The sequence below is a fragment of the Protopterus annectens genome, chromosome 4.part0 (genome assembly GCF_019279795.1).
Source record: "Protopterus annectens isolate FY-2018-M chromosome 4.part0, PAN1.0, whole genome shotgun sequence".
In the NCBI taxonomy this organism is placed as follows: domain Eukaryota; kingdom Metazoa; phylum Chordata; order Ceratodontiformes; family Protopteridae; genus Protopterus; species Protopterus annectens.
Window position 1 is genome coordinate 1757569396 of NC_056733.1, and position 18842 is coordinate 1757588237.

General features: G+C 44.1%; 1 protein-coding gene across 1 annotated transcript in view; it reads right to left on the bottom strand.

The window, feature by feature from the left end:
• PSD2 (pleckstrin and Sec7 domain containing 2) overlaps positions 1 to 18842 on the bottom strand; it is a 2726943-nt gene that overhangs the window by 2651391 nt on the left and 56710 nt on the right. Inside the window, exon 2 of the mRNA XM_044069466.1 lies at positions 13036 to 13647. Coding sequence (XP_043925401.1) covers positions 13036 to 13592 — 557 coding nt within the window. The 5' untranslated portion in view covers positions 13593 to 13647. The remainder of the gene's footprint in view (positions 1 to 13035; positions 13648 to 18842) is intronic.

The window sequence follows — 18842 nt, forward strand, 5'->3', positions numbered from 1 at the left end:
GGTTCAAACGGAGCAAGAGTTATTTTTATAACATATAAAGTTAAAATCCCACGGATGAGCTAGTTATTTTATCAGAGACTTCTCACAAAGCACCACTTTCAAAAACATTTTCACATGAGACTGCATTAAAGAGGAGATCCATGGGCAGACATGATGAAATGGCCAACAAATGAACTTTGATCTTACACAAATAATGTAAAATAAATGGGAGTTGGTTATTTTGTAGGTACCAACAAGAAAGCCTTTTCTATCTGATAATATATGATTTCCTAGTAGCAGGTTTTCTAGCCTCCACTAAAACCTACTACACTTCCTCAGAAAAAAAGGTGCCTAAACTGTATTCAGATCCTATCATCCAAGCAGTCAGTCGCAGTTGTTTGATGTCAGGATGCATCAAACACCCCTTGCCTTGTGTCAGTAAATTCAGTCCGTGAAAGTTTGCGGTAACTGCACCTGGCCATTTCCAGAACAAAGAATCACTGTTGCCTGGACTAGAAGGGTCACCAGCAAGATCTGTAGGTGTCCTGAATCTTCAGAAGTACCCTGGACATTAGTGGAAAGGTTGAAAAACCATACAGGAACATTCCTGTCCAAAGAAAAAAAAAGACAAGAAAAGGCATTGGTCATCCAGGCCTTCTTGCATAGAGTCCTGGAATAGAATTGTGTCAGTTGGTTGTTTAAACAGGATACACGAATGTCTACCTGAAGTGTTCTCCACAGATGGATCAAATCTTAAAAGACTCCTTTATATCAGTTTCTATTTGCAAGGGTCTACCCTGGTTCTACCACACAGTTTTGCACTAAGAGAATGTAAGATGCCTGCAGAGTGAAACTGAGCAGTAAAGCTATATCCCAAGCTACCACAGCTATCCTGCACAGAGGGCATGATCTCATTTCCCCTAGATTATTTATATACCCCATCACTGTGGTGCTGCCTGTAAACACTTGTAGAGGTCCCGTAAACCACAGATGATTTAGACAGTTGAAAGCATTTCTGACAGCCAACATCTCTTTTATGTTTATGTGTTTTGATCTTTATTGTTCCAAAGAACTGCACTTTTATGCTCATAGACACTGCGTCCAAAGCAAAGTCTTAGGAATGTGTAGTGACTTACTGGGCTGGAGCAGAAGGGGACAATGGCAGACCTAGATTTTGAGAGAGTTGATGTCTCTGCCATAGTCTCCTTCTCCACAAACTCTACAACTGGAATTTGAAAAGTCAAGGGAGGTAAATGTTTGGATCACAGAGATTTCTAGTAGCACTGTAAATTTCTCATATGGAGTCTGGCAATAAGTTTCATGAGTGTATCACTGATGCCATGAAGTCGAGAATCCTGAGAATTCCCAAGCTAAGACGGAAGTCTGAATGATAAACCTCAGGGATAGATCTAAATACAGCTCTCTTTGTCGTCCAGCAGACACCCCAGAAAAACAATCCTATTAGGAGGAGTCAGAAAAGACTTCAGAGTGTTCTCTTGGAACCCTGGACTAAGGAGATTTCTTACTCAAGTGAGGGACTCCTGACCCTTTGAAAGGCACAATGCAAAAGAAAAGCAAGTCCTCCACATAAAGGAAAATCTGAATAGCTTGCAGCCCACACTAGACTATCACAGGAACTTGGACCAGTAGATATCCGAATGGGAAAGGCACAGAACTGATAATGTAATCCAGACATGCAAAACCCTAAAAGACATCTGAAATCTGAATCTAAAGGAATGTAATGATATGTATGTTTTACAACTAGGGTCACTAGGAGACTCAAATGAGGAATGTACAGATGTACAAGTAAACTTAGCACAACAGTAGATGCTCGAATGATCACTGCTGTAGTAACCCTAGCTATACGGGTTATATCTTGCCAAGAGTATAACATCCAGCCAGCATCCAAATATTCAAGGCATCTTCCATGCACCCAATTGTCAGTCAGCTCAAGCTGAGTTAACTTAAGACAGGACTGAGCAACAAGTTCTTTAGAGCTTTCATGGCAACAGAGAGAGCTGCACCCTGGCATAAACAACACACCATAAAACAAGGGGGGGGGGGGAGCAGCTACAGCAGCACTGATCATTCGAACTTCGACTGTTATGGTAAGTTTACAACACTGTACTATGTTCACCACATTGATCACTGCTGCGGTAGCCTTAGCTATATTGGTAGATTACCCTAGTGTACTACATTTTGGAGGTGGCAGCAGAAGAGTCCAGGACCCCTGCGAGAATAGTACTAGCCGAGCCTGATCAGGGCATAGAGAGGGAACCAAGCTTATAGTGCTTTGTAAATTTATGTACAGAGGACTAAGTTGCTACTTCTAGAATCAAACCCTTTCCAACAAAGTCACAGATGAAGCCAAGATCATGGAAGAGGGGGCCTTGACCCTGTGTGCAATAGTTTTGTTGTGCGAGTATAACAAAAGGTAATGGTCAGACAACCATTTTTAAATAACCCAGTCTGGCACACCTAATCCCTTCTTTTTACCTTCACAAATGCTCCAATGATCTGAAAAATTTAGTTTGGTCAAGATAGTACCCGGGACATCCACAGACATCCAAAGTATGTAGTATCTTTTCTCCCTCATCTTTAGGTTCAAGAAAGAAACCAGGGAGATGGACAGTTTGGTTTGAAGTAAAGTAAACTCAAATAAAACTGTAGACATAAAAAGCCTTAGTTCTCAAAGAAAACTTGTCTATGTGGAAGATGAGATAGGGCTGACTCGCCATAAGAGCTTGCAACTCAGACACCCTTCTTGCAGAGGTCAGAGCAATCAGTAAAATTGTTTTCCATGTTAAGAACCTCAAGTTTGCAAGATTAGTTGGTTCAAACTGAGCACGTGGTAGCTTCTCTAACACAAAATTAAGATTCCAAGGAGGGGCTACAGTTTTTTTTGGAGGCCACTTATGCAAAACCCCTTTCAGAAACATCTTGACATGAGAATGTATTAAAAGAGGAGGATCTATGGACAGACATACTGAAATAGCTGATAAATGCATCCTGATGGAGAAGTAAGAAAGGCCAAAGGCCATGTGATAGCAACTCACACAAATATTGTAAAACCAGAGAATCTTTTCCCAAATGAGTGCTGGTTATGTTGTTGGCACCAACTATAAAATGTTTTCCATTCATGAATATCTGATTTTCTAGTAGTGGCTTTCTTGCCTCCATTAGTCTCTGCTGCACATCAACAGGCACCTAAAGGGCATTAAGACCTAATCATAAAGGCAGTCAGTTGAAGTTAATTGGGGTTGGGGTGTATTATACTCTGCTAATCTTGTGTGAGTAGATCCATTCTCTGAGGAAGCTTCTGGTATTTGCCGCTGGACATTTCCAACAAAAGAAAGAACCACTGTTGCCTGGGCCATGAGGAAGTCACCACAATGACTTTAGGGGAATCCTTCGAAATCTTAAATACCCTGAATATCAGTGGAAAGGGTAGAAAAGCATACAAGAACATTCCTGTCCAAGAAAAAGAAATGGCATCAGTCTTCTCAGCTTTCTTGCAGGAAATCCTGGAGAAGAATCTTGCCAGCTAATTATTCAGAGAGGACAAAAGGATGAATAGTTGAGGAACTGTCCACAGATGGATCAAATCATGGAAGACACCTTGATCTACTTTACATTCATGAGGGACTGTCCTTATCCTACTCAGCTTGTCTGGTACATAATTTTGTTCTGAAGGAATGTAGGGTGCCTGTAGACTGACATTGTTCTGTGAAGATATATCCCAAGCTAACATAGCTTGTCTGCAAAAGGGGGTACAGCCTGGTTCTCCCTAGCATATTGATGTGCCAGACAACTGTGGTATTGTCTGTATAAATCTGAAGAGGAACTAGGAATCAAAGATGATTAAAAGTGTTGAGTGCCTTGATAAGGGCAAGCATCTCTTTTAGTTTATGTGCTCACATCTGTCTTTGGTATCCCACACACCTTGCACTTTTACCTTCCTGATAGTAATCCCCAAGCAAAGATCTGAAACATCTGTGGTAATTGACTGGTGCAGGAAGGGGGAAAGGAATGCCTGGATTTAGGGAAAATTTGCTGTCTTCACCAAGTGATTTCTCTTTTGACAAACCCCAGCACTTGGATTACCAGGAAAGACACAAATGAATGGGTCAGTATAGGATGCTGACTTAATCATCATGGAAGGAAAAAGATAATATATTTATACCAGTGCTTTCATTATATACTCAAACTAAACAGAGATGAACAAATATGTTTTTTTCACAATAAAGCTGCATTAAAATACAAAAGTGTAAACATGAAATGAAATCCACTTCAGGACACAGCTGTTCTTATAGGATAAAGTAAGGTCAGTGAAAATCCAATATCTGAGGAGAAACAAAGGAAGTGCATCAAGAGGTGAAGTTAATCAAGCTACCCACTATCTGTCCAGAAAAAAATGGGTAATGAACTTTCCTTGCCATCTGTCTCTGGTACCATTAACTGGTAATATACAGTGAACAAGAGGCACAAGTCTACAATAGCAGAACGTACAGTTGTATACACTTACCATAAATGTAGATGTTCGAGTGTATTCACTGTTGCTGTCATTACATTTGGGTTATCTGCCTGCAGGTAGCCCTGTAGCCCTCAGCCGGCCTGAATATCAAAGTCTTGGATTCCTGCATCGGATGCGGTCAATCTTCTTCCATGACGTCAGGGGTATAAAACATGCAGTCAAAGCCATTACATCAGTTTTTCCTGCCCCAGATGTCAGGTGCCCCCACAATGGGAGCACTTATATGATATGTTACACCTCCAACAAAAAGCGAATACACCAGGAAGCTTAAAACAAGAAGCAAAGGTAGAGCCAAGAGAAGTCAGGGGGCTGGAGGGAGGGTAACCAGGACTGCAACAGTGAATACACTCGAACATCTACATTTATGGCAAGTATACACAACTGTACTATGTTCATGTTTCACTGTTGCAGTCATTACATTTGGGTTGATTCACAAAGCTAAGGAAGGGAGGAGGAAGTTAAAGAGCATTAGGGCCAGCTATTAAGCCCTGCAAGACTGCAGTGGCAAAACCAGCTCTGGATTTAGAAAAAATGGGCATGTGGTAATGCTTGGTGAAGGTATGTACAGAGCTCCAGGTAGCAACTTCTAGAATGTCCCTGGTAGGGACTCCTCTGAGAAAGGCTGTAGAGGTAGATGCAGCCCTGGTGGAATGTGATCTTATCCCCATGTGGGGTAGGTTTTCCATGGTGCTTATAGCAGAAATTAATGCAATGGGCTATCCATTTAGAAATGGTTTTATTTGAAATGGCCTTCCCCTCTGCCTCTGCAGCAAAGCCAGTTAGCAGCTGTTCAGATTTTCTGAGAGGCTTAGTCCTGTCCAAATAAAATCTAAGTTGTCTGTGCACGTCCAAGGAGGGCAGTATTCATTCTCCTTTGTTTTGTGGAGTAAGGAAAAAGAAGGCAAATGAATGGACTGATTTAGGGCCACACTAGACACCACCTTGGGTATAAAGGAAGGATTGGTCCCGAGGGAAACCCTGTCTGCATGGAATATAATGAAGGGCTCCACTGCCATGAGGGCCTGTAATTCAGACACTCTTCTTGAAGTGATGGCTAAAAGGAAGGCTGCAATTTCAACTCTGCAGTTGCAGATGGTTCAACTGGAGGGAGAATGACCTTTTCCAATACAAAGTTAAGGTCCCAGGCTGGAGTAGGGGCTCGCCTGGGGGGGGGGGTATTAAATTTCTAGCCCTTCTGAGGAATTGCTTTAGCAGGGGGAGAGAAGAGGGGAGGTTCAGTACTATAATGTGCTGAAATGGCAGAGGCAGGTGTTTTAATTGACGAGAAGGATAGACCCTTGTGGAGCATTTCTGTTAAGTACTGAAGAATATGAGGTAAGCTGGGCACCGCTGTACCCATCCCCTGAGTCTGGCTCCAGGAACAGTATATTTTCCACTTTTCAGCATAGGATTTTTTAGTACTAGGCCTCCTTGCTTCCAGAATGACATCTAGCACCTGCTTACTGAGGGATGCTATTGGAGAGCTGAAGGAATTAGCCAGGCTGCAAAGTTCAGGGTTTGAAGATGAGGGTACAGAAAAGTACAGTTTTGTACCTACCATAAATGTAGATGTTCGAGGATTCCCTTGCTGCAGTCCTGGCAGAGGTAAGGAGGTGGCAAATTATAAAGTAGCAAGGAGCTGACAACATGCTGGCAAAACAGCTGTAGCAAAACCAGCTCTAGTCTTGTCTTAGGTATGAGGATATGATAAGAGAAGTATGTATGCACTGAACTCCAAGTAGCTGCTGCCAGAATATCCTTAGTGGCCACCCTACCCTTAGAAATGCTTGTGGCAGTAGCCCTAGTGGAATGAGGCCTAAATCCCAGCTGGAACCTCTTTTACCATGATGGGAATAACAAATGCAATGCAAAGCCAATCCACCTAGAAATAGTTTGTTTTGTTTTAGAGCCCTGTGAACTGAACTCAAAAAAAAAAAAAAGTAACTGCTGAGACTGCCTAAAATCTTTAGTCCTGCTCAGATAATAGCATAATTGCCTGTGTACATCTAAAGTGTCTAAGAAACTGCTTGAACAAAGGATGCTGGGTCACAGGTGGGTCACAATCATGGTGAGTTGAAAGGAAATATGGTGAGCTCAGTAAGATATTGAAGAGCAACCTCCAAATTAGGCATTCAGTCTTAAATTGAAGAGCCACACTCAAATTAGGCTCTGAAAATCTCAAATTCTTTGCTGTACTCAAAAGTAAAAGGCCCAATACTTTTCCTAATCACACCTTAAAACTTGTTGAGAAGCTGATTTAAAACTTTATTTCAAACTTGTTGGATGCTAGGCTGTACCAACAGGAAGAGATTGAAGCTTGACATTGAAGAGATGAAAGCTTGACATTGAGCAGATGACCGCCCCGTCCTTCTAGATAACAGATGAGGAATCAGAGGCATGGAGGCTCCTTAGAAGTTCAAGACTCCTTAGAAGTAAGTGTACCAATCTGCCCGAGGCAATCTCATCGCGTAGCAAGTCTGCCTGTCCTTCCTGTCTAATACCTAGTAAGAATTAGAGAAGAGAGGTAGAGGTGGAACAGGTTTTCCAACTGAAAAGACAAAAGACAGGCATTTCCTTTTCCAAGCGTGATGATATGAAACCCCAATACTTTGGCAGCTGGTTGTTTAGTGGAGAAGCGAACAGATCTATGTCTGGAGTTCCCCATGACACTGTCAATTTCCTGAAATACATGAAGATCCAGTTTCCTGTCAACAAACACCACCCTTAGATACATCAGTACAGAATGCAAACTGGACTGCTCTCCTTCATGTGTTGATAATGTAGATGCTGTGCAGTGGCAGGCCACTCTCTGTGTTGTCACTTTCCATTTGATGAGCTCCCAAGCAGTGTCGGCGCATCTGTCGTTAAAATCTGACTTCGCCTCTGGCGAGGTCACAGAGAAGTCTTTGTTTAGGTGACATTCCTGAGCCCACCACAAGAATATTTGAATGACAGTGTCCATGAGATGCATGCAGCCTTCCTCATATTTTTTTTGGCATTACTTGCACCCTCATATGCAGTTGCCCAGAAACCCTAATTAGCGGAAGGACTAATGAAACAGTCAGCCGCGGACTGATAGAGATGATGGAAGTAAGATGATGACAGACTTTGAAGTGTCGGGTTAAAAAGAGCCATTGGGGGGCTGCTGTACGCAGTCTCACACCCAGAAAGCACAGTCTTTGAGAGGGTACTAGACTGGACTTTATTTAAGTCTGGAGAATACCCTAGGCATCTAGCACTGCTACTGCGTAATTCAGATGCTGAGAAAGTGTTTTGTTTTTCCTTTTCTTGAGCCTGAGCAGTCAAGTAGGTAAGGATAAATGATAATGCTGAATTTGAAAGTGAAAGTATATCACTGGAGCAGAACCTTTGTGAATACTCTGGGCGGAGTAGTAGATAAGCCAAGCAAGGCAATGCAGAATGTGAAAAAAAAAAATCTGAGCCGCAGATACTTTCTGCAACAGCCTTAGCGGCTACATGAAGGTAGGCCTTCTTGAGATCAAAGTTACCATCCAGTGATCCTTGCCCTTAAGCATATGTTTCTTAGGCACAGAGCCCAAATGCTAGGGCAGAAGCTGAACAACTTGCCCTTCCTCTAAAGAAGCTTTGGCAACAGAGGAGAGGCTGAGAGAGGGAGAAAAGAGGGAAGAACAGTTACACAAGAAGCCCCCCCCTGGCACTTCCTGAGAGGGCACACATCCTGTAACAGTAGTATCTGCCTGAGACTCCATAGATACCCCGGCAAAACCTCTGGCTCCTGAGCCTCCCAAAGGAAGGACAGGCGTCCGGGACTGCGGTCCCTCACCCTGAACTTCTGTGTTTTTCCCTTTAGATGTAGATGGCGCCGGAGCATCCGGCGCACATAGTATAATTGCAGCTTCCCCAAACACTAACCTAGCACAATCATAGCACAAGCGACGCAACCAACAGCGTGTCAGGCCCTAAACAACAAGGTATACAATGTATGATAATCCCTATCATCTGCTTCCCACAAAATACAGTTAATCCACTACTTTGACATCATTAATATTATACAGGGCAAAAGAAACCAAAATGTTTCTCTAGCGGTTAGTTAGCCAGCCAACTCTGTACTGAAACTCGGTTCCCGGTTTCGGAAAGAAGCAACGCCAACCTGCACTAAAATTAGCTCTCACGTGGGGGACCATCGCAAAAAAACTGAGGAAATGGGCCCGGTCATGCGCATTAGTACCACAATTGTCAGGACTGCAGCAAGGGAAGACGAAGAACATCTGACCCGCCTGTTGGGACAGCAGGGAAGGTGTCTGAGGTAGGTGCCATGGCTCCAGCCATACCATACTGCGTAAGAGGGGGGTACCAGTGCTGGCGAGGCCAGTCTGGTGCAATCAGTATTGTCCTTGGCTTCTCCAGTTTGATCTTTAGCAAAACCTTCGAGTGGAGAGAGAGAGGGGGGGAAAGGCATAAACTGAGAGGCTTTCCCAGGTAAAGGACAGGTCATCCACTTTCCAAGCTTGATTGTGGGGAGTCCTTGTGCAGAATTTGTCCAACTGGTAGTTCTGAGGGGAGGCATACAGGTCTATCTCTGGAGTCCCCCATTTGTTCCTCAAGAGGTTGAATATTTTTGGTTCCAGTTTCCATTTGTGTGGGTCCATGAGATTTCTGCTTAGGTCATCTGCCAGTGAATTTAGCTTGCCTGGCAGGAATTGAGCCTGTAGGTGCACTTGGTAGCTCAAGGCTGTGTTCCAGAAAGCCATGGCTAGTCTGCAGAGAGGGTATGAGTGCGTTCTTCCCCGCCTGTTTATGTACCACATAACTGTGGTGTTGTCTGTCTTTATCAATAATTGTCCTGGAAGGATGTTGTCTTTGAAGGCTGTTAGGGAATTCTGTACAGCTAGCATTTCTTTTTGGTTGATATGCAGGTGCATGTGACTCTGGTTCCATTTGCCCTGAATGCCCTGCCAAGTGAGCCCCCCATGCATAGTCTGATGTGTCTGTTGTTAGGGTTTGGGCGGCAGGGGGTACAGTGAAAGGGAGACCCTTGTTGTGGTAGCAGGCCTCTGCCCACCAAAGGAACTCTGTCTTTATACAAGGACTGATAGGAATCATTGATTCCAGATCCTGAGAATGTTGACACCATAGGCTTTTTAGATACCATTGTAGTTTCCTCATATGCAGTCTTGCATATGGAATTAGTAGACTGCAAGAGGCCATAAACCCCAGGGCTTGCAAAATTTTCCTTGCAGATAGCTGGGTCTTTGTGGCCAGTAGTTTGAAGTAGGTTGTTAAATACCCTTGTTTCTCTGGCGTGAGATAAGCCATCTGGGAAGTTGTGTTCAACCTTGTTCCCAGGAATACAATCTCTTGGCAGGGTACTAGGTGAGGATTTTTTTTTGTTTATGGTGTACCCCAATGAGGTTATAGATTTCTTTACGAATGCCAGTTGTTTTAATAGCAAGTCCTGGCTTTCTGCCTGAATCAGACAATCGTCCAGGTATGGATATATTTGAATATTTCTCTGCCTGCAAAATGCACTTTGTGAATACCCTGCAAGCAGTAGTGAAGCCAAAGGGAAGTGCACAGAACTGATAGTGCATGGAGTCTGCCCTGAAGCGTATGCATTTCCTGCAAGATTCCTTATTGGAATGTGCAGGTAAGCTTCTTTTAAGTCTAAGGTTGCCAACCAGGCATCTCTGCCTAGCATAGGAAGCAGCTGTTGAAGTGTTAGCATTTTGAATTTTGGGATTACCAAAAAGGTGTTTAGAATAGAGAGGTCCAGAATAGGACACCAGGAGCTGTCTTTTCTGGGTACCAGGAAAAGTCTTGAATAAAAACCTTGTCCACTTTCTTCTGCTGGGACAGGTTGAATAGCCCTGATACTTAGAAGAGAGAGAACCTGCTGTTGAGCTTCTGCTCACTGATTTGGGGGTAGGTCTGGAAAACCGTTTTGGGTTGGTAGGGTGTGGAAGTGGAATCTGTATCCTTGGAAAATTATATTTAAAACCCATTTGTCCTGGGTAATGAATTCCCAGTTTATTGCATGCAGGGCAAGCTTTCCTCCTAAGGGAGCAGGCAGTTGAGCAGGGCTTGGAAGGTTGGAAGGATTAAGGTTAAGTCATTGTGACATTTTTCCGTAGGGGGATATCTTACTACTTCCTGCTTTGGAAGTGGGAGCCCCCCACTGCTTAGGCCTGTGCGTAGCCCGAGACTGTAACCTAGGTGGTCTGCTGTTCCTGGGTTTGGACTGAGAAGGCCTGGAAGAGACTGGAAAGGACCAATTCTTTGAAGGCCAATGCCTACTAAATCTGGGAGGATGTACTTGCAGGAAATCTTTAACAGTTTGCATAGATTTAGCTTTTCCTCCATCTTTTTGAGGACTTCTTCTGCTTTGTTGCCAAACAGGCGGTCCTGAGTTAAGGGAGCATCCAGTAATTTAGCTCTGACATGATCTGGCAAGTTTTGCTCCATAAACCAAACATGCCTTCTAAGTACAGACCCAGTGACAGCAGCCCTGCAAGATGCTTCTAAAGAGTCAAAACCACACTGCAAAGTATGTTTACCAACTTGTTCAGCAGAATGCATTAAATCCCGTAATTCTGTGTGTTCAGCACAATCAGGTAAAAACATCATTTTCTGTTTAAGTAATCCCATAACATGCTGCTGGTACTTTTAACATATGAAACTGGCAATTTAAAGTCCTAATGGCCAAAGTAGCAGAAGTCTATACCTTCTTACTCCATCTGTCCAGGGTTATAGCATCTCTATCAGAAGGGGTAGGATTTTTGGCAGCAGTAGCCTTAATGCCCTTTGGTCCTTGGGAAATAGTCTCTGGGTCCGCAGTAAGATTTTTGAAGAGGAATTTATGAGAGTCAGGTACTCTGTAGTACCGGTCAGGTTTTCTGGAAGCTAGAGGTAAAGTGTCTGGGGGACTGGCTTGATTCCAAGAAGGCATCATCTACAATGTCCAGAACAGGAAGGATAGCTAAAGGACTGTATTGAGGAAGGAGTAAAAATTCCCTAAGCCTCTTTTTGGAGTCAGAGTAATCCTGGTTTTCCCAGTGGAAATGCTCCCTAAGAGTGTGTGCAAGGTTTCACCAAAAGAAAAATCTTCTGGAGGGGAAGCAGAAGGAATGGAATCCTCTGCATCAGAATCCTCATAGGTAGATAAGGGCAAATCTTGGTAATCAGAAGACACAGAAATATCAGAATCCTGATCAGAAGAATCAGAAGGAAAACCAGTTTTAGGTCTCTTAGAGGGGGAAGGCTAGCTTCCCCTAATTAAAGTAATAAGGTCTTCAGCCATTCTAAGCATTTTTTTTTGTTTTGTTTTTTAGGCATATGGACCTGACCATGCGGTTTGGACGTCGGTTTTCTAGGCGTGGGTTGATTTTTAGGCATGGATGAAGAAGATGGCGTTGGTTTAAAATGCAAATCTGTAGGCCTGAATACACCCTCAGATGCCAGTGCCTGCACAGCAGCTCCGGACCCATCCAAGGTAGAGTCATCCGCAGGTTCCATAGTTGAAGTATCTTGCAGCATTCCAAATGAGTCAGGGGCTGCGAACTGGCAACTAGCTTAATGGAAGCGTTGTCAGCAGTTTTAAACCTATGCGGTCTGTTTCTGTCTTTATCCTTACGTTTTTTCGGCATGTCAGTAGTCGGATGGCTTACCGAAGCCATTTCTGGATAGTTATACCGAATACCAAAATAATTTGCTGCAAACATAGACAGACGACGAATAGTTCGGGGGTTGACTAAGGCACAAAACCGACAGCGAGGGACGTCGTGATCTGGGCCTAAACAAAGAATGCAGTACGAATGAAAATCTTTATGCGGCATTTGCTTTCCACAGGTAAGACAATTGTTAACTTTTACTGACATTGGTTAAGAGCAAGAAAAAGGATCCCCAATGGGGTACTTAGCTTTTTTGAAGACTTCGGTTCTGAAACTCGAAAATGAAAATTTCAGGAGTCTGCCGACCAGCACTTGCGAACTGCTTCTGCTTCGGGCACCGCGTGTCAAGAAAGACTGATGTAATGGCATCGGCTGCATGTTTTATACCCCTGATGACCTGATGTCATGGAAGAAAAGAGCATCCGATGCAGGAATCCAAGACTAATATTCAGGCCGGCTGAGGGCTACCTGCAGGCAGATAACCCAAATGTAATGACTGCAACAGTGAAACACAAAGAACATCTGCTGATTCAGTCTCTGTGTTACTAACAGTACACATTCTTGAGTGCAATCAATGCAAAGTAAAATAGGATGAATTTGGTTAGATCCCTTGATTTAGCCATAACTGAAAGATAATTAGACAAGAGTATGTTTCAGAAGCAGAGCATTCAGAACAGAATAATCTAATTTAAACCACTTAAGTTACAAATATCATTTTATTTTTCACGTCTCATTTGCTGACAGACAGACTACTTTGAATGTATTCTGCAACACTTAAAACCAGAAACCAATAAAACAGCCATGCAAATTAATCTCACACCCAAACATCTTGCTTTCCTTTTGCAAGTTCTCTTACTTTCCTAGCCCCCTTACCTTAAATGTTTTTCCTCTTCAGTTGTACTTATTTTCTCTGTATCATTATGCATTTGAAACTGTATATTTTTTTCTTCACAGCATAAGTCACAGTTTCCGGAATTTGTTTCATTTTCCTCAAGATTATAAAATCCATTGACTGTATCTACATGTTCACTGATTTCCACAGGATCTGCACATGCAGCTTTGTGCATCATCATTCCAAATTCCTTATCAGTAGCAGTTTCCATGGCTTCATTGTGCCTGCTCTCAGAACCAAAAGATTCTTTTTCATTTGGGTCTAGCATGTCCTCTGTGCCCTGTACATGAATTTTGGCTGCATCTCCTGGTGTCCTCTCCACATATTCAGTCCCATTGCTGTTGTTTGTATTTGATAAGCTCCAATCTTCAGCAGTTTTTGGGAAAAATGTATTTTTATCTTGGCTGAGGCTTTTAAATAAACAGTCTTCATCTGGTAGCTGTTCATTTTCACTCCTATGAGGATACACAGCCACATCTGAAGAGCATGCTTCATGACTGTTCTCAGAGTACAAAGGATCTTTGCTGTCCCCATTCATTGCAAGTATATGCTTTGCTTGCTGCTTGAAATATAAGTTAGTGGTGTCTTTGCATCTGCAAAAAGGAGACACAGACTTCAAGACTAAGCTGATAAACCTGACTGCAACAATATTAACATTTTACAGCAAACTATATCAGCTTTATGGCATATACAAGTCATAATTATTACTTTCCAAAAGATTTTTCAATACTGAGACTTTTTTTCACCTGCTCGAAATGTCAGTGTAAAGTTTACCTTCTGATTATTTTTCATGATCAAGATACATGACTAAGTGGCATGTCCAAAATGTACTTTCTGGACTTTTCATTGAAATGGATCTTTCTAGACAGTGCCCCACTGCAAGAAGGTAATGCTCATTAATCTTAAGGTGCAACAACCCCAGAGATGGTCTAAATAGTAGGGATGCAGTGGCACAGCCTCTCTTGTACTGCAGTCCATGTTCTTTTGTCATTCACAAAAAAAAAAAAAAAACATAACCTGTATACTGTAGGAAAAAGAAGTTATGTCTTGCCATAACGTTCCATCTGTGTTGTAGATCTTTGTTCATTCATTACCATTAGGACTTCAGTTCCGTCCTCGGAACAGATATGGCCGTTTCCAAGCTCGTGCCAGCTAAAAACTCTCGGCTAAGACCTACCCATAATGCCCCTCTCCTAGTTACTCCAGATCGAGTTTGCCCACCCCTGTATAATAGACGTAGTAATAGAAAAATAGTAGAAGGCTCTGTCTGAGGAAATACCCTTATCAGGAGTTCCTAATGTCCACCAGGAGTCCAGGCAGGGGGAAGGAGGGTGGGAAGTAATGAATGAACAAAGATCTACAACACAGATGGAACATTATGGTAAGCCATAACTTCTTTATCTGATGTTGTAAATCTTTGTTTATTCATTACCATTAGGACAGAGTCCCCAGCTCCTTGAGTCCTGGGTGGCCCTAAGGAAGCATGTTCCTGAGCACCATAGAACCAAAAGATGCTCATCCCCTGGAGGCCAAATCCAATTTGTAATGAGATATAAAAGGTATGAGGTCTTGCACAAGTGGCTGCTGTGCAGATATCATCCATAGAGGCTCTGGAATGAAACACTACAGAAGTAGCCATAGATCTGGTAGAATGAGCCTTTATTCTGGAAGGTAAGGATAGCTTATTCTGTTGGTAGATAAAGGTAATGATGTTTCTAAGCCAGGAAGATAAAGTCACTTTGGAAACAGGTTTACCCAATCTGGGTCCTGCAAAGGCCACAAACAATTGATCAGTCTTCCTGAAAGATTTAGTCCTGTCTAAATAACAATGAAGCTGCCGATGCACATCAAGGGTGTGCAAAAAGTACTCCCCTCTATTACAATGCCGAGGGAAGAAAACCGGCAGGTCAATAGATTGGTTAATGGAAAATCCAGAAATGACCTTGGGCAAGAAAGAAGGGTCAGTACGAAGGGACACCCTATGGGTGTGCAAAAAGTACTCCCCTCTATTACAATGCTGAGGGAAGAAAACCGGCAGGTCAATAGATTGGTTAATGGAAAATCCAGAAATGACCTTGGGCAAGAAAGAAGGGTCAGTACGAAGGGACACCCTATCCGTGTGAAAAATCAAGTAAGGTCTCTTGACACTCAAGGCCTGCAGCTCAGACACTCTTCTCGCTGAGGTAAGTGCTACTAGAAGTAAGGTTTTCCATGACAAAAACTTTGAATCACATGAATCAAAGGGCTCGAAAGGAGGACCTGTGAGAGACTGAAGCATCAAAGTCAAGTCCCAGGGTTCTAAGGGAGGCTTGACCGGAGGTTTTAACGTTTAATACTCCTTTCAAAAATGTCTTACACAGGCGGTGTGATATAATCAAAGAATTATCAAATCCATTATGAAAACTGGCAATAGCTGCTAAATGTAGAGTGATAGTCGATGCTGAGGCTCCTGCATGTAAAAAAGTCATCAGGTATTGAAGGATCCTTTGAATAGACAGAGAAGGGATCTATGTTCTGATCTTTGGCCCAAATAGAAAACCTAGTCCATTTACTAGAATAAACTTTCTTGGTGGAAGGATTGTGTGAAGCCAGAAGAATTTCACGGACAGGAGATGAGATGTCAGGCAGCCTGGCAATCAGTGGAAGTGGAGGAACCAAGCTGTGAGCTTGAGACTGTGGAGATTCGGATGAATCAGTCCTTGAGGATAACAGGTCTTGGGAATGATCCAGGATCCACAGGGTGTGAATCAGAAGAGGCCATAGAAACGGGAACCAGACTTGACGGGTCCAATAGGGGCAATGAGGATCACTTTGCTTCTCAACCTTTGAGTTTTCTGGAGAAATTCTGGAATGAGGGGAAATGGGGGAAAGGCATACAGTAGTCCTGGGGACCACTCGTGCATTACAGCGTCCCTCGGGAGTTCCCCATGAGGGGGGATCAGGCCAAAGTAACTTCAGCATTTTTAGTTTAGGGGGGAAGCAAACGGATCGCAGCAAGGCTTGCCCCAGTGTCGGAAGATCCGATCTGCTGTTACAGGGTTGAGGTACCTATCGTGAGGCATCAGGATGTTCCTGCTCAGATTGTCCGGAATAAGGTTGGAACTCCTGGGAATGTGCATTGCTATAAGAAACCAGTTGGAAGCTATTGCCCAATGCCAAATCCTCATGGCTTCCCGACACAGGGGGTAAGACCTGGTTCCACCTTGCTTGTTGATATACCAGACGACTGACATATCCGACTGTACTGCAATGGTCCCAGAAGGTAGGGATGCATGGAACGCTTGTAACGCTAAGAGAACTGCCCTCAGTTCCAGGACATTTATGTGCAAATTGTCCTCCATGGGGGACCAGGTGCCTTGGACCATCTTTCCACGGAAATGCCCCCCCCCACACCCTAACATGGAAGCATCCGTGGTCACCGTGGCTGTGGGGAAGACAGAAAGGTAGACACCAAAGATTCATTTGTGGCTTCATCCACCATAGCATTTCTTCCTTGCAATGGTTTGTAAGACGTATCATGTGGTCGAGTGGGTGAGTTAAAAACGACCATTGTGCAGAAAGGAGCCACTGCAGGATTCTTATGTGCAGTCTCGCCAGTGGTACTAATGCTTAAAGTTGCAGTACAAGGCATGCCGGTACATAGGTCTGAGGAAGAAGGTCTTGGATTCGGTGTCTTATTTTCGAAAGCCTGTGAAGGAGGAGAGAAGCTTGACAGGATGTTGTGTCCAAGACTGCCCCAATAAATTCCAGTGTCTTTGTTGGGGACATTTGAGATTTGTCCTCGTTGACTGTAAACCCCAAGCGGAGAGTGAGACTTTGAGTGTAAGAGAGGCTGCAGACTAGGAGATTCCTGGTCGAAGTGTTAAGGAGCCAATCGTCTAGATACGGAAACTCCTGGAATCCTTGTAGTCAAAGACGAGCTACCACAAATGCCATACATTTGCTGAACACTCGGGGGGGCTGTCGAGAGACCGAATGGCAGTGCCCTGAACTGGTTATTGATCATCTCCCAACCGGAAGCAGATAAATCTCAGGGAGCAGTGATCCATCTTTATGTGGTAGTACGTGTCCTGGAGGTCTATAGAGCACATCCAGTTGTCCCTCCCTAGGAAGAGAAGAATGGACTGTACTGTGACCATCCAGAAGTTTTGAGGTTTGATAAATTTGTTCAATAGGCTGAGATCCAGGATTGGTCTCCAGTCACCTGTCTTTTTTTGCACTAAAAAGAACCTTGAGTAAAACCTGGATCCTGTCTGGTCTAGTGGGACTGGTTAGATGACTCTTTTTCTTAGCAGCTTTTATATTTCTAAGGCTGCTAATTCCCTCTGATTGGGTGATACATCGGGGATTCATTTGACGGGTCTGGGAGTTGAATCGAATGGTAATTGGTAGCCTCTGGATATTATTCTCTGCACCCAAACATCAGTAGTAATAAGTTGCCAGGCTGGTAGGTGCAAAGAAAAACGACTCCCGACTGCTTCCAGAGGAAAGCAATCGGGCCACTGCTCAGGAGCGCTGGTAGGGTCTGCCGGAGAAAGAATCTCTAGCGCCCTGTTTATGCGGACCCCCTCTACCCCAAAAGGGGTGTCTTCCAGATGAGTTGCCCACTCTGCCCAGGGGGATTGCTCACCACGAGTGAAACGAAAAGATCCTTGGGATTTCTTGAACCACATTTTTCCTCCCTTCTGGTTCCTGGAATATGACCTCTGGGGGTTGGAAAAGTGTATGCCCACAGCAGACAAGGTTTTTCAGTCTTTCTCACTTCGTACAAGTGTGTCTCGTACTTTGGGTCCAAAAAGTGCAGATCTGTCGACAGGTGCATTGTCGAAGAATGATTTAAAGGGGTCTGCGAAGTCGCACAACCACATCCAAGCATTATGTCTCATGACAATGCCTGATGCGGCAGCTCGAGCTGCCCCCTCAGTGGTGTGAGATATCAAAACGCATCAAGGAGATCGAGATGGATTCAAGGATAGCTATAGTGTCACGCACCTCATCAGGCAGTACCCCCGCCAAAGAGGAAGACATTTCAGAAATTGGGTCTCTATGAAGGTGAGTGAAGTGTGCCAGATAGTTCAGCGACTGAATGGCGAAGGTCACTGAAGCATAGGTCCGCTTCCCTGAGGCTGGTATTCAGGTGTAGATAAAATTCTGTCTGGCCTCCGTGGGACAGGTTCTACATTGTTAGCGGCCTTCCAGGCACGCTGCACAATGAGCTTAACAAGGTCATCTGCCAGTGGAGTCACCCAGGAAGTAGATGGCCGAGCACAGAAGGCCTGCAAAAACACCAATTCCTCAGAAGAAGGGTTAGAGGACTTCCAGTCTCCCTGCTGCTTGAGGATTTCTAGAAGGTCTCCGAATGAGACATTGTCTGAGGGAGACCATGGGGACCCTTTCCCCTCATCATAATCGGTGTTTTCAGTGATAGATTTCTCCGGGGAATCAAGGTGCTTCCTCTTGCACCGTTTCTTCCGGGATGGCTCCCCAGTGGGATCTTCTTTGGAGGACTCCGGACAAGGGGTTCCCTTCAAAGGAGGGGGGGGGTCTTGCGACTTCCGTGCCTGGGATCCCAAGACAGGGTGTTGGGACAGCTGCATGCTGGGGGGGGGGGGTGCTGACTGCGAGCCTGCAGAGCCAAGGACTCGCTCAATTACCTGGAAAGTAGGCCCACCCGAGGAGGGATAGGAGCCCAGAAACGAGAAGGACAACCTTGGAACCAGGGTCACACCCCACCCTGAGGAGCCCACCTCCAGGTGAGGAGCTCCGAGAGGACTGGAAGCCATCGGAG